This window comes from Aythya marila (genome assembly GCF_965140915.1).
Source record: "Aythya marila genome assembly, chromosome: 3".
Lineage (NCBI taxonomy): Eukaryota > Metazoa > Chordata > Aves > Anseriformes > Anatidae > Aythya > Aythya marila.
In genome coordinates this window covers 19036854-19053447 of record NC_139044.1, presented here as the reverse complement: position 1 = coordinate 19053447, position 16594 = coordinate 19036854, and the positions used below count along the sequence as shown (strand labels likewise).

At 40.7% G+C, this 16594-nt stretch overlaps 1 protein-coding gene across 1 annotated transcript in view; it reads left to right on the top strand.

Moving 5' to 3' along the window:
- PTPN14 (protein tyrosine phosphatase non-receptor type 14) overlaps positions 1 to 16594 on the top strand; it is a 107290-nt gene that overhangs the window by 34831 nt on the left and 55865 nt on the right. Inside the window, exons 2-3 of the mRNA XM_082757477.1 lie at positions 4884 to 5208; positions 12612 to 12781. Of these exons, the coding sequence (XP_082613603.1) occupies positions 5035 to 5208; positions 12612 to 12781 (344 nt within the window). The 5' untranslated portion in view covers positions 4884 to 5034. The remainder of the gene's footprint in view (positions 1 to 4883; positions 5209 to 12611; positions 12782 to 16594) is intronic.

The following is a 16594-nucleotide window of genomic DNA, read 5'->3' as shown; positions in this document are numbered from 1 at the left end:
CAGCGCACACCAAGCCCTGCGGTTTTGTGCCCAGCCCAGGGTTACATAGCTGCGCGAGGTGTGCTGCTGCTCCTGCAGTGCCAGGAATGCTGGAAGGGGGCCAGGCGCTGTTGGTAAATACAGGCTGCAGTTTGACAGTAATTGCTTTCTTCCTGGAGTTTCAGAAATTACATGCAAAAGCCAATGAAGTGAGAGAAAGCATTCTGTTTTAAGTGCATTTTGTATCAGATGCTGTTTTTGTTATTTTCACTCCTTTGAATGTAGTGCCGTAGTAGTATATACAAAGTCTGTAATAGAGGAGCAAGTCACATGCTTGGAAGTGTCCTGCAAGTTATCCTGGCCTTAATTATTTATAAGTCTCTCTTCTCTCCTGGTCTTTAAATAAATTTAAGGAAGAGAGCAAATGCTGTGCAACTGGAGCAGTGCCCTTCATCATGCAAAGGGGCTTCTGCCATATGACCTCTCCCTCTTGAAACATCGAGCAGCTTCCCTTTGTCCCTTCAAAACTTTTAAAAACTAGTAGTAAGAAACTTCAGCCAGCCCCAGCTGTCTTTAGGAGAGCGAAGGATTTTTTTTTTTTTTGTACTTCTGGTTTCTTTCATTTTTAGGTTTGGAGAAGGTATAAAATTCAGTTACTTGCTTTTTGTGTACTGATGGCTTATCTGATTTAATTGTAATGTCTTGTAAAAGGGGAAAAAAAACCTACGTTCCACAGCCATTAACTTTATCCATAGGGCTTTTTCAAGCAAACAGTATAGGAAATAGGATTTCAAAGTCTGATAGCAAATGGGTTGGCTTGTTGTTCAGTTTTTCCTTGATTTGCTGAAACAATGTTAATATTTACCAAGAACCAGCTAAGATATGGTGCCTCTTCATCTTTGTGCTGAAGAAACTGCATTTAGGATAGGTGCTTTTTAGAAAAGATGTTTTGATTTTCACAGTTCATACATGATGCTTGTCATCAGGCTGTTTCAGAAGAAGTATTTTATAGGGTGGAGTTTTCTTCTCAAACGTGTAAGCATGGAAATGAGCTAAAGGCTTACATGCAGTCAGAGCTCTCTGTTGGCCACTCCTGCCTCTGAAAATTACCTTGTGTGTGCAGTCCTGAGTGCACCCACACACCTGGCTGGCCTCCGTGGATATACCATGGGCAGGAGCAGGCCATGCATTGCAGGCATGCAGGCCATGCAGTCACAGGATCACCAAATGGCTGAGGCTGGCAGGGACCTCTGAAGATCACCCAGTCCAGCTCGCCTGCTGAGCAGGATCACCTAGAGAACACATGGCACAGGATGGCATCCAGGTGGGTTTTGGATATCTCCAGAGGGCGCTCCACAATGTCTCTGGGGAACTTGTCCCAGCACTCTGTCACCTCACAGCAAAGAAGTGCCCCTTCATATTCAGCCGGAACCTCCTGTGCTTCAGTTTGTGCCTGTTGCCTCTCGTCCTGTTGCTGGGCACAACTGAAAAGAAACCGGCTCCATCCTCTTGACACCCTCCCCTCAGATATTTGTACACATTTGTGAGGTCTCCCCTCAGTCTTCTCTTTTCCAGGCAAAGCAGGCGTGGTTCTCTCAGCCTGTCCTTGTATGACAAGTGTTCCAGTCCTCTAATCTTCAGTCCTCAGGGACCCAGTTGGGTACCAGAGCGCTGCCTGCCACCAAAAGATAAGATTTTTAGCAGGGGCCATACATTCACTGGATGTGTCAGGGCTAGGCACAGATTCTCTATGGTGCCTGGAAACTTGGCCGCAGTAGGGATGATTATTTTTCATTGAAAAGGCGTGTTTGTCTGCATTCTGCATTTTGAAGAGTGGTGGGTGTTTGCTAACTTAATTTAACCTTAACATTTAACTTCCTGGCAAGTTTTTGGGAGAAGAACTCTACTTGTGGAAAAATTCAGCACTCTGGTAGACCACAACCCTTCTGTTTCCAGTCATCTTCTTTTTCTGTCATCTGCAGCAAGTAAAAATTGATAGTCCTGATGCTTTTTAGATTATGCAACCATAATGAGGCAAAAATACCCCGTTTCCTTTAGGAATCTGTAAATGACCAGGACCTATAAAATGTAAGTTTTTTTTTTTATTTAGAAAACTTGACAGAGACTTTGAAAGTGTCGGCTTAACAGAAAACCAAAACATAAAGTTGGTCCAACATCCAGAAGGTGTGTAAATAGAAAAGTTAGGCATGCGCATTGCATTGAGAATTAATGGTTATTACAAGCTGGGCCAACTGGAGACAGTTAAGGCTGTCTCAGCCTTGCCATCCGAAGTGTGACATTCCATATGAAGGAGCTGTCATCAGGCTTTCATGTACGTGCAGGTGAAATGAAAATGTAACCCAAACTGTGTTACACAAAATGCATCCATTAACCCATTTCTGTTTCTACATTTTTAGAAAGTGGTGGTGGCAGATCGCCCTCGATAGACTTGAGAAAAAAATGTTACTTTACTAGTTCTTGAAAAGTGGAGGAAATACTGTTCTTGATTACCTAAGCAAATTGGGTGATACAATTTACAGAAATTTGTTTGCAATCCATGTTAACATTTCCATTCCATGAGAACTGGTGGCTGTATTCTGGAATAGTATGTCTGTACGCAAGTGTTCTGCAATGGCTGACCAACAATAGTTGGATTATTCAATTTTTCTGGTAAACAAGGCAAATAAGGCAAATGATTTTGGCAAACAAGCCAATTTTTCTACTAACATTAATTTCACCTCTAGGCTACTGTTATCTATGCGATTACTGTACAGGGGATGGTTCATGTTCTGTAAGGAAATGTGTGCAACTTACACTGATGCAAGATAAGTTTTTTTTTGTTTGTTTTGTTTTGTTTTGTTTTTTTAATTGAATTGGCTAGCTAAAACTCTTTATGTGTCCCACTTAAAATAATCTGCAAAGCCAGAGACTGAACAAGAATACTGTTCTTGATAAGCCACAGTCCTCCACACCCTTCATTCTTTGTAATTTCCTTCCATTCTTCCCACTTTTCAAGTTTCTATTCTAGTTTGGGGTAGGTTGATAAGAAAAATAATTGCCAAATAGCCAAGGGTTAAAGCATTAGCCTGGCCTGTGTGTTGATGCATAGATCTTCTGGATCTTCTGCGTTCTCCTGAGCGATCTTGAACAAGCTGGCTGATGTTTGTTTCAATTCCTCTTCTGTGAATCACAGATAATATGTCCCTGCCTCATCAGATTGTTGTAAGGATGTATTAATTTGTGTTTGGTGGCTTCTGATATTACAGTGATGCAAGGTATGCATGCAATCGTGAAAATATTAAATTATGTCTGTACTCACAAAAGTCAGAAACAAGAGATTATAAAGTGCAGCAGCGAGTTTGATAGGTTCGTTTGCACTTCAGTCAAATAGTAAATGGCCCTTCTGAATCTGTAGGCTTTTCTATCCTCAAGCCAGTAGATTACCAGGGTACTCGCACACCTCAGCAGTGAGGAGTTGCCTGTGTTTTTCTATCCGTGGTTTTGGTTTGGTTTATCTTGCCCTCTCTCTCTCAAAAATGCCAAGATGTACTGACTTTGGAATATATACTTAATCAAACGTGTGATGGTTACGTTTCTAGTATAGTGATAATCACTGCAGTCAGTTGGGCTGCTTCTAATAATCTCCAGAGCAACTGCATTCAGTAAACCCTGATTCATGCGGTTCTGTGCCAGATGCTGCATGTGGGCAGCGTGCTATCTGTTCGAAATGTCATGGTAGCTAAATGCTGCACGCTCTGCTGGCAGTGCTTCCTGTCATGTCCCTTCAGAAATGGGAGCTAGCTTTTGTTTTTGCTATTATTTGTTAGGAGAAATGGACTTTTAAATGCCACTGTTACTGTTCCTCCATCTCTCTCTCCAGAATATTGAAACAAAACCAGGAAGGCTTGGTAGCAAGTGAATTCTGTTTTCCATTTCATTCGTGCCTGCATGTGGAAAGTGACACTGTAAAGGTGGTTATGCCTGTGCAAAGGCTTTATTTTGGTTCAGCTTGAACTTGATCCAATATAAAAAGTTAAAAAAAAAAAAAAAAAAAAAAGTGGATCTCGCAGATGAGGATCATAGGTTATTAGATGTCCTTATTCTTCACCTTTAGTTCTTATGTCTATTTTGTATTTTGGTTTAATGTTTGCATGTGTCCCCGATAAATTTCAGGAGTAGTAATTAGAAACAATTTCTAGAATGTGTTCTCTTCCTCCCACTCAGTTTTATCCTCGCCTCTGACAGCTGTTATTGCAGTTACTCATTCCACCTGAAATGGTGAAATGCAGAACTGCTTTGGAGATGGAAGTGAGCAAAATGTCAGGAATTGCCTCAGAGGAGCCCTCCCTGTGATGTCTGGGATGCTTCTTGCCTTTCACATGCATACCTAGGTTTGATTTTCAGAGGTGCTGAGCACCCGCATTTCCTGCTGACTGCAGCCAGTCTTTCTTCTTTCAAACTCGCACCTCTTTTAAATGCTTCTTCCCATCAGTTTCTTAAGCTAGCTTTCAAAGCTGGCCTGGGGGTACCAAAAACTTAACTTAAAGATTATGTTATAGACCCCTGTGGTGGGGGAATGGTGGGAGAGTTAGCACCTCTGGGTATGTGCCCTGTAGAGTTGCTCTTTGTGTCGAGCTTCTTGTAGAATGACTTTGCAATTAAATTCATGCTTTAAATTCAGTGCCAAAGTAGAAGTTTTGAAAAGATTTGTCGTATAATGTGGCTTTTTGGGGGAGATGTAGTGAGTGCCTGGCAATCTGGTGTGTGGAGGTGTTTGTTTTATGAGCTTGAATGTTGCTGTTTTCCTTTAATCTTTTTTTTTTTTTTTTTTTTTTTCTGTTCTGCTGAAATTTAGGAACCTCTTATTTCACACTTAACTCTACTTATCTGTATGTGTTTTGCAGGAATCCTGTGGAGCCCGCCCTGGGAATGGGCATCCACCTCCACTTCTGGAGGAGAGTAACGCCAATTGAAGAAGCCTTCAAGGCGAGCCAACGAGTGTGCTGATACTCTCAGAAGAGCGAAGGGAAGGGACGACCTTCCAGGCCAACAGCCATGCCTTTCGGGCTGAAACTACGACGGACCAGACGCTACAACGTCTTGAGCAAGAACTGCTTTGTGACACGGATCCGTCTGCTGGACAACAATGTCATCGAGTGCACCCTCTCTGTGGAGAGCACGGGGCAGGAGTGCTTGGAAGCTGTTGCTCAGAGGCTGGAATTACGTGAGGTAAGAGTAACCCAGGAAAGACCATCTGTCACTTTATAATTTGATGCATTTTTAGCTCAGGCAGTCTGTTCATTTGAATTGTGTTATTCATATTGCTGGCCAGATATGATCAACAGCTGCAGCTTGGACAAGCGTTTTCTGGTTGCATGAAGACTGGAGATAGAACAATACCCAGGGTTTCATGCTGTTGCTCTTTCACTGTGCTTTGAGAGCTTTTTGTATTATTAAAATGAATTTTCTTTTCTTAGTAAAGGATGGGTCTTGCTTTCTGAATTGGGATGCTAGTGGGCCAAGTTGCAGTCATGTTTATTTGAATGTTTACTAATTTCATTGACACTGTTGAACTATGCCAGTAGGAAGGAGATCGCTGGCATTTAAATAGCCACCTTGACATAAGTATATTCTTGTTACTAATGTACTGAAACAGGCAGTAGTTGTGTTATAAGCCAGAGCAACTAGTAACAGTTTGAGCATGTTTTTTTTCTTCCTTTTGTTTAACTGAAATATTTGGCATCTGAAGCACCAAGAGTCTTCTTTTACATTCCCAATATTTCTGAAAAAGTTAAGAAACACAGACTTTTCTTATTAAAGACTGAAATCTTTTATTTTCTTGCTGTAGAGTTCAGTGTTTAACTCTTGAGCCCTTTCTAGAGGGGCTCAAGCTCTCTCCAGTAAGTGGCACAAATGAACAGTCTTTTACCTTCTGTGGACTCATTGTGTGTATCCTGCATGCTTCTAGGCTTTTGCAAACCACAAATTGAAAACCGTTGCCTGGGAATTGCTGTATATTGTCTGGCTGTCCTGATGGATGCTTTCTATAAGGACAGCTGGGAACTCTGTTAATCTTGCAGTGTCTTATATTTGTTCATATAGGGCCTTTTGTAGTGGTGGCAACTGGAAGGTAGAATACAAATAGCTAGTACAGATGAAAAATAATCACTCATTTTAGTATATCAGAAATGATAAAGAATGAGAGAGTAATTTTACTGTGTGTATCTGCAAAAAAGGCAGAGCAATGTGCAGGCGGGAATAGGGCAGAATCAGAATATTGTGTTTACTAAAATCCTCTTCTGAAAATAAATAGAAATATTTTTACTACCCCAATCTTCTAGGTGTGAGGAGTTCCTAGTAACTATAAATGTTTTTTTTTTTTTTTTTCCTGTTGGTTGTACTTTAAGCCTCCTTACAGAGGCTAGGTCTTTCCCTCTTCTTCCATTGCAGAAAGGAGTGAAATGAATGAGGTGATTCTCCTCATATTCCTTATGGGTTTTTCTAGTTGGCACAGCAGAGATGTGGGGCCTAATGATGCTTTTGATGCAGGTCCACCTGCATTTGCAAACAATAGTTCTGTCAGTGGGTTAACATTTTTCTTCACAAAGCATTTCATGATTTCAGAACATGTTTTGTTCCAAAGGGGAACAAAGCCTGAAGTTTCAAAATTTTCCAGAGAAAGAGATCAGACAGTGGAGTAGCAAAGGAAGTTGTTTTGGTCAGGGGCTTTGTATTGCTTTGGTGTTTTCTTTCATTTTCAAAATTGTTTGGGTCACGTAAAAAGAAATGTCAGCACAAAAAGTTTGTGTTCCAAGATGAAAAAATATTTTAACAACGCAGGAGAGAATGCTTTGATGTTGTTGGAACATTTTCCCCTTCTTTCATCACCCTCCGCGCTTTTTTTCCAAACAGAATTTTGGCAACATTGAACCAATTTTGTTAAGTTCAAATTTCAGCAGCGCAGCATATTTTAACAGATCTTTTTTTATTATTATTATTATTATTTCCCTTCTCTTATGATTGATTCTGGCAGTATCTACTGCTTCTTTAAATGTTTTGGAGCGAAGAGAATTACCTACCTCTTCAACCCTGAGAGGGTCTCCCTGCAACCTCTCTGCTCATCACATAAGAAATAGTTGGAGCTGGCAAGCTCGGAGATGCCTATTGCTCTATGCTGTCCTTTCTCTCTGACCCTAAATTCAATTCTTACTCTGACCTTCTAGTCTTCCTAGCATGGTTTGTGGGGAGAGAAGGCTAATGTGATCATTCGGTGACTGTTCATGACCCTCTCTAAGCCTTCCATAATTTTACAATTCACTACCAAGTAAATTTCAGAGAAAAGGTCAAAGGTGTTTTCACAAAGTTTACGCTTTAGATTTCTGCTACTAGGTAACTGGCTAGAGGAGAGAGACCTGTGTACCGGTGTAGGTGGTCGAGGTATGAGTGTACTGGTCGAGGAGGAAAAACAGCTTTGCAAGAATCCATGTTGGAAAGAGACTCTATGAATTCCCTAAATGCAGCAAAAAACTTTTATGGCATATGAGTAAGGCAGAAACCAAGTTTCATTAAATCCCATGCTTATAAAACTGTTAAAATCCTGTTTGTTTCCTCCATGCAGCCTCAGGTAAAAATGTCTGTTCTCTTAAAAAATAACCAATTTTTGTTGGATGCTTTCATTTGCCCTTATATTGAAATAAATCCCAGGTGTATCCCAATTTTTCCCTTTGTGGTAGGAATGTATACATTTCACTTGAGCTGATTTCTTAGAAATAAAACAAACAAAAAAAAAGCTGTTTGAAGCCCCTGCCAAAAAGCAAAACTGTTTGAGATGACTGTATGTATTGTTGTGAAGGACTGTCAATCATTACACCACACAACTGAAAAACAGTATCTAATGGATTATGCATATTTCTATTTGATCTCTGGGGAATGCAGCTCCCTCCCTGACTGAGTCAGGGTTCAAGAATAGGTCAGTAGAAAGTGTAGCTGTGTAACTCCTGTAAGATCTGGTTTTATCCTTTTTCAGCAAAGCTTTTGACAAAGCATCAGGTCTAGTAGCTGAACAGTTACCAGTTCCAATGAAATGAGCTCTTAGGCGAACATAATGTAAAAATGAGAAAAGGAGGAGGGGAGAGAAAGGGGAAGAGAGGACACATCCTCTTAGAGTCTTGTATGTGTGTGCACAGATTATAATTTTTTTTTAATCTAATGACATTTTTCTCTTTGAGTGAAACTGAGTGAACTCGCTTAAAATAAGCTGTACAAATCTGTTGTGGGACTTTGTTTCTCCGTTCTGTTCTTTGTTTGCTTTATAAAATAAGTTTAAATAGCTTAGCATGGTCTGATGTGCTTTAAGGGTTGGTCTGTTTTTTTTATTTTATTTTATTTTATTTTGGATAGGGAATGGGATGGGCAAAGACAGCTGGCCAAGAAGGTCCCTTCTAGCCAAATTTACCCTTGGATGCTGAATCCCACAGTGGTAGTTCCAGCAGTGCAGTGTTGTAAAACCCAGCCACAGCAATAGGATGTAAGGCTGAGCACTGACTACTTCCCAGGGCTCACCATTTGCTGCTGTTCTGGCCTTTTTTCCTTTTTCTTCCCCCTGGAAGATCCCCTGTCCTCGGTGGGCAGCCCGTGTCGGGCTGCTGGCTTGCCTCAAAGTTTGGCTTGGTCAAACTTGTCTCGACAGCGAAGCTGGGGCTGAGCTGAGGCAGCGCTTGCAGGAGAGGCCTTCTAGGAACAGTTGGCTGCCGTAAATGGTGCCTTCCCTCTGAGCGAGCGCCCCGGGACAGTGGAGTTTAATGCTTTTTGCCTGGAGGAGCTGGAACTCTGCCTCTTCCTCGAGGATAAATATTTAGTTGGCTGCTTAACCAGATGCCTTAATAAACACCGAGTCTGTCTTGCTGGATTTTTTTGAGTGAGACTTGCTGGTTTAGTGAGTGTCTGTAGCCTGATGGTGTTGACAATCCTGCTGGTTTTGCCTGGCAAAAAGGCAAGTGTGGACTCAGGCAAAGAGGCAAGTCCTCCGGACTTAGGAGCACGGCTAGCACCAAGTACAAAATGATTGCGTTGTCTCCTGAACTGACAGATACCTTTTTTTTGTTTGTTTTGTTTATTTTCCCTTTTTAAGCCCTTTAAGCACCGTTTTTACTGTCCAGTTTTCTGACTTGCTGAATTTCAAAGATCACCTTTTCACTTGGTGCCATTTGGGTGCACAGGTTCTCTGGTTCAAACCACATCTCCTGCACTAGCATGAGCCGGGTCTCCTTGTACCATGGATGAAGTGGTTGGTGCCTGGTAGGTGGGAAAAATTCTAAAACCTTAAGAGAAAATTCACACAAACTCTTCTTGCAGGTTTCTTCTTGCATTTGAAGATTAGGCAGGCCAAAAACACTAGCAACTGAAGCTCTTTGTGCACAAAGTGGATGAGTGCGTGTATATTCTGTGTTACAGAAAGCTTACCATCGGGGGTATCACCAGAGTCCCTGGCTAGGAGAAGAAGGTTTTCCAGAAGTGAAGGCATCATTTATTTCCTGAGCCACTTTGCTGATTTTGCCTCCTACAGCAGCCCGTGTTGCTTCAGAGTCTCACAGGAGTGGGTGTTGATATTTATTCCATGAAAACTGGAATGGAGTTGGTGGTTTACATGGATGGACAAACAGACCAGCTTCTGGAATCAACCTTGTTTTCAATCAACTGCTTCTAGATGAAAAAGTTCCAATGTTTTTATTATCCTCTCAACTCATCTGTGGGTTGTTTGTGCTGTAAAAATGTGTTGTGGGTTGGAGTGTGTGGCAGGCAGCACATGACTGAGGCCATCTGCAATATCATGTGGCTGGTCACAGCACACTGGACTTGAAGGTCCAGCTATTTCCAGTCCCATGTTCCTCTGGTTGTGTTCAGGAACTGCTGATGTCCCTTGGGTAGAGGGGTCTCTTCAGGCGTTTGCAGTACTGGTTGTAGAAGTCCTTCTACACAGCAAGCGGTTCAGAAATGCTAACATTCTCAAAAATAAAATTCCCAGCAACTGGAAGCTGGAATTCAGATAACTGTGTTGTTCATCTCTTCCCAAGTGCATGCATTTGTGACTTGATCTCTGCTCCGCAGTCTATGTTTAATGTAATTGCTTGATCCTCTGCAGGCCGCTTTCCAGGAAAACAGACATCTTTTGGCTGTGTGAAATGCATGCTTGCCGTGGGGCACTCTGCTGCATCTGCTCTGCTCTAGAAGCTTAGATATTGCATTCCCTTCGCTTCATATTGTTTGAAAGTGATTCGGATTTTCTTTTTTTTTTTTTTTTTTTTTTTTTTTTTCCTGGATGTGGTATGTTAAGAGCCTTCTACTGTAGCAAATCAGCATTTTTGTAGTTCCCACTGCTCAATGTGGTGGAGACTGCTCATTCAAGCTGTTTAATTGTAATACCCTCAATCCCTTTGAATAATTGTTTTAGACTTCAGACTGCAAGTTGAAGCAGCCGATTCAGTTGCTAAGATGTTTAAAAAGTACTTGACACTGAAAACTGGGGTCCCAGGTAATGTGGCTGTTTACTTTTTAAGGTAATACAGAAGATTTGTGTTCACAGATCTGCACAGTTTCTTGCTGGGGATGAGCTGCCCTGTGCTGATTTTTCAAGAGTTCATATATTAAAGGATTTCCTTTATGAGGTGGTGAAATCACTGTGTGTTTTTCTGCTCTCACATGAATTCTTTTCCTTTATTGTCTCCACTGTCCATCCCACTTTCATTTTAATCTAATTACTATCACAGTCAGCCGGTCCAAAAGAACTTCTAATCAAGCAATGTCTCCATAGGGAGTAGGCATCTATCAGTGTATTAGTGAATTTTTGTTTTCAGCTTATCCTATGGGAGACGCTGGCTTCTTGATTTATTTATGCCCTGAAATTGATGGTTTCATTGGAGATGCCTTCTCTTCAAAAAGGAACCAGCTTGCTACACTGTACCAAACTAAGATAAAAGAGAAAAGACTAAGCAGCATACAAGGTTTGACATGCTTAATTGGGGGATCAAGTTGAATTAGTTATCTCTTCAGCTATGTGCTAGTCTGGACATTCCCAAACTTGGAATTATGTACATGATGAGACCATAAAGTAAATACACCTGTACTATGATTCACGGTTTTTGCATATGATATTTACATGCTGTCAGCTATTAAAAAAAAAAAAAAAGTTAGAGCAATGTTGCCTCTGCTGCTTTGTTTTAACTTTCAAGCAATTACGTTATTAATACTGCATTAGTTGCCATGTCTTGTGTGCGAAGTCATTGTAGATGCAATGATTTTTAGAGAAGTATCCTTTCCCAAGTGAAACAGGCTGGTCATGGGAACTTTTGCAAAGTGTAATGTTGCTGTTTGTCTTTTGACAAGAGATTTTTGAAAGTGAGAACATCTGGGAAATTCAGTTGGAGAAATCTTGATGGTTAATTTCTAGACCAAACTTTTTGAATGGATTAAAAGTAATTTCAAATGAAAACTTTGTAAGACAGGCCTCAAGGCTTTTTTCCTCTTCTTTCTCCAGTATTTTCATTTAAAATATGGTGCTGTGTATAAAAGAATGTGACTGCCTGTGGAAGGATTGTTGTCCAGTTAAATTATAGTAACAAAATAAGTATTTTAGGGTGAATCTAAACTTACAGAAACTACTGGGAAGTTTTTGTTGAATAGGAAGTCAGTTGGATTAAGCCTCAAGAAATAAATATTTTGAAATAAAACAAAAGAAATATGCAGAAATAACGATCCTACTTTCAGCTCCTAAATCTGCTTGATGTCCAAAAAGTTCCTTTTGCTGTTTCAGTTTGATTCATTTCAGTGTTAATACAGAGTCAAATTTTGTATTGAGGGCATTGCTGGAAATCTGATGCTGTCAGCTGAAATATTGTAGAAAAAATGTTGGTATGAACTTCACAGTTAGGGCTACAGTCAGATTTCCGAGTAAGGAATGGCTTTTTTTTCTTTATTAAACACAAATGCTTCTTTTGCCGCTTTTTCTTCATATCTCTAGTTATGGTACTTGCTGTTAATCATAACATACGTCTTTGGGCAGTGCTGATGACGTGGGTTTAATCTCACAAATGCTTTTTAAATTGTTATATTTTAATAAAGTGTGCATTATGTTCTGTATCAGGAAAATGGTTCTGGTATTGGTAGATAATTGTTGATATGTGTATAGGTCTGCATTATTTCTGTATAGTTGGAAGAGTTGCCTTGTCCTTTGATTGCAGTGGGCCTGATCTCATGAAGTCTCTGTGCTTTGATTAAGACTTAGCCTTTGCTGTCTGTTCACAAGGTGCAGGCGTAAGCATGTCAAATAAAACTGAGCCAGGCACTTTCCGTAAACCATTTGTTACCTGTGCCATAATCTCACACAGACCTCTTTATGTTTGGAGACATAAGAGAGTTGATAGTACTGCGTGAAGTCTATTGCAATATTTATTTGTCTTCAAGGCTGTTCTAAAAGGCACAGGACAATAAAATAAATAAAAAAATTGCTCTCATGCTGCATATGGGAATAGAAAATTTGACACAATGCCATCTGTTCTTATTTGCATTTGTTGTTGGTTTATGTGTGTGGTCTAGCTGGAAAAGATAAACTGGCAATATTTTGTTTCTTTATCTAGACACACTACTTTGGCCTTTGGTTTCTCAGCAAGAGCCAGCAACTCCGCTGGGTTGAACTGGAAAAGCCTCTGAAGAAGCAGCTGGACAAATTTGCCAATGAGCCTTTGCTTTTCTTTGGGGTAATGTTCTACGTGCCCAGTGTTTCCAGACTGCAGCAGGAGGTAACAAGGTATGTGGATTCCCTCTGTTCACACAGTGGTGTTATAGCTGGGAGGGAAAAGACAGTTGCTCTGTTTCTGGCATTCAATATTTGCTCAGGTATCATCTGGTTCTTTTCCTTTCCTGCCTACAGCCCAAATGGGAAAAAGAAAGAAATCACCACTAGGTTATACCTGTTAGGGGGGAAAAAAAAAAGAGGTATGAGTATTGGTGAATGATTGTATGTGGTAAACTGCAGAAACAAAAAAGGACTAATAGATACACATTTAAAACGCTGAAATATGTTTTAAAAGGGACCACACTGACCATGCTCTTCTTTAACCTCCCAATGATTAAAAGAAAGCCATAGGGAGATGACTTCTATATACATTTTTAGTTTATTATTCTCTTGTGCTTTGCTGCAAGTGAACTTTGGTTTCTTTTCTGGGTTTTGCCCATCCCATTCCTGGTCTTTCCCCTTATAGTTCACAAGAGGATTAAAACTGTTAGAGGGTATTAGTCCTTTAATTATGATCAGGGTGTACCTTTGCAAACAACTTATGTGGGAATTACTCTTTTATTCAGAACCCTGTTCTGTGGTTGTAACAATGCAACTGTTTTGAGGGGCTATTCTTGTAAACCACATCACTGTGGTTTGCTCACATCTGTGTTGTATTTGGGGGGAAGAAAAAAGCCCACCTCGCCCCAAAAGGGGTGGGCTTGTTTTCTTTTTAACCAAAGTTATTTCATGTATCTGGTTTAGAACAAAGTTGCATCAGCACAACTGTACAATGAGAGGTCGAGACTGTAGTAACTGGGTAAGGAGTAAAGGCTGGCAGAAGCTTTCTTTACCAGCCTTGAAAAAATGTCCTGTTGCTGCAAATGTTAAATGTACCACATGGTCATCGTATCTAAAAACGATGTATAAATAGTTGAGAAAGAGTGGAATAATTCTAGAAAGTGTGCAAGATGTGAAATATTCTGGGGATTTGCAGATAGTATATTTTAAGGGATATAAAGGATTTTTTTCTTAACACTGGACTGGGGAATTGGTTAGGATGCGAAAGATGTGATTTTTAAAATGACAAATGTCAAGAAGTCTCTTGACTACTGTTTGTGCAGAATTCTTGCCAAACAGTGGGCTGACACCACTTCCATTTCCGCGCAAATAGACTTGAGACTGAATGTCAATGGTTATCTATAACCCTGTGTTCCTGTCTTGTGTGCTTTGGGAGAGGGAAACCTCACATCATTTCCTTCAAAATTAATTAATGTGAAGTCAGAATGTCTGATTTATTTTTTTTTTTTCTTCTGTTGCTCACATTTGTTAGCACAGTCCCGGCCTAATTGTGTGCAAGGAACAATTGTAGATACTCGGATGCTATTATCTCTTTGAGCTGCAGCCTGCAGTGCTGATTGCTCATTCATAGTTCACCTGCAGAGGTATATTTGCTCATGCTGCACAGGTTGGTAATAACAAAACATTTCAGTGACAATTGAACTTCACAGCACTCTCAATTTGAGTGGCTGCTGATTTTTTTTCTTTCTGATGTGAGTGATAACATAAGCTGTAGAGACTTACAAGTGCCTCTCATATTTCTTTGAATATCTACAGCAAAAACAGCAGCTTCCTAAATGGACCTCAGATACAGAATAGCCTGTTAAGATTTGTTTTTTGTCTCTTGAAAAGAAATTGCTTCACTGTAATAGTGAATAGCTTGTAATAGCAACAAACCTTCAACTGTGCAATTCTAGGTAGATGCAGTAAATCTCAAGTTCAAAGTGATGAGTGGCAGGGACATGGAGAACTGTTCTGAAGGAAATGGCAGAGGAAAGCATAGTCTGAAGTGTGATTAGGTGGACAAATAGGGTTGGTTTCTAGGATTCTGGGGGGCTTCACTTACTGTTGGTAAATAGATTAAACATTTGTTTTGAAATTGAGACTAGCTGCTTTTGGGGTTAGACTTGATTGTGATGTAATTACCTGTGATAGTGAGACAGGACTTGCCTACTCTGTGCGTATGTGTTTGGCTTTTCTATGTGTGCATGCAAATGACAAATCTGTCTTAAATGCAAAATTTCTGATCAAGCACTCATCTCTTTCTGGGAAGCTGCAGAACCACCTCAAACAAATAAACCCAACCTCAAAACAAAAACATCACCAAAGGCTGAACCTGTGAAAGTAGTGACAGTGCTGCTAGCATTGATCCTGTTACCTGTGTAAGCTCTTCATGATGGAAACATCTCTAACTCCAAGCTTTCCTGGATGTGGTGAAACCCATCTCAGTCCAGGCTTTGAGTTAATTGAAGACTCCAGCATTGGGTAATGTTCCTATGATGAAATGACAAAAAATCTTCTGAGAATACCTCAATAAACACTTGCATAGGCCACAAGTATTCAGAAACCAAGGGATTAGTTCACTGAGATGGTTTACTCTGCCTCTGATCTGTAGGGTTATAGGCTGTGGCTTGATAGCTGGCTATGAAAGATTTGTCCTGAGCTGAATATTTTGCCCTACTTCCAGGGTCTGTAGCCCCCAAACCCAATGTGCTGTTGTTGGGAAGAGGGGAAATGATCCAAGACTTAAATTTTGTTGAGCAAGAAGAGCTCTGCTGTGGGGTTGGTCATGGGCCTTGAAGCAGTCTTTCATTATCACTTTTATTTGAAAGACCGACTCTTCAAAACGATCTTTGGACCGTTTTGTGTTCTACTGTTGGTTGGTGATTGGGACTAACAGGAGGAATCCTTGTACAAATAAAACAACTCCTATTTAGGTGATGCCATAAGGGATTGTTTATAAAATTGTAACTTCTGTACACTTTGCTGTTGGAAGCTCTAAAATGCTCATAATGCTTGTAGACACCTGGATTTTAGCTGCCTGCAGGTGTTGGTAGTGATCAGGAGCTTTCATGGTTTTGCTGGTAACTTCCTATATTGGACAAGCCAAACATGGATGTAGAAATGAGAATAACACTGCTCTGAGCCCTGTGTGGCAAGTAGACGCTGTGGAAACCTGTCCGTCTGTTACATGCTGGGAGAGGAATTTACTAGTAGTCCAGTGACTACTAGTAACTAGTCAGTACCGTCCATCTGAGGTACAACGTGAGAGTCTCAACTGGCACACTGAAGCTAAAGAAGAGTAGCAGCACAAACCACAGGGTGTTTGAGGTTGGAAGAAGTCTCTGGAGATCATCTAGTCCAACCCCCGTGCTCAGAGCTGGGCAAGGCTGCTCAGGACTGTGCCATGTTGAGTTTTAAGTATCTCTAGAAGGAAACTTCATAACTTGTCTGGGCAACCTGTTCCACTTCTTAGTCTTCCTCACAGTAAAGGTGTTTTTTAATGTTTAGATGGGAATTCTTGGATTGTAGTTTGTGCCCTGATGGTCTGCTTTCAAAGGTGTGGATGACTGTGGAGTGATGGAGTGGGTGAGTGGGTTCTCTAGGTCACTGTGTAACTGCTCACTGAGGACCTTCAGAGCTGCAAGTGCCTGTTGTGAAACTGCAGGCACAGCCCTGGCTCTGTGGGATGTCTGTAGTTAGGACGTAAGAGGTATTTGTGATAATGTGAGAGAGAAGGGCCTGTGGGATCCTTGGGAAAGAAAAGTGAAAACAAGTCTGACAGAGTGGTCTATTCAGCTAACAACTTCTTAAAGTCAACCTCAGAGGCCTGCAAGAAAAGATGGGGCAAAGGAGTATTCAGGGGAACACACAATTTGTTGTAGCAGGTCACATCTGACTCTGTGGCTTGCTTACTAATTTGTTACTTGCTTAAAGATGCAAACACCAGTGGTGAGGGTTTTGTTTGTTTTTTTTGTGTTTTTTTTTTTTTTTCTTTTTTCTCCT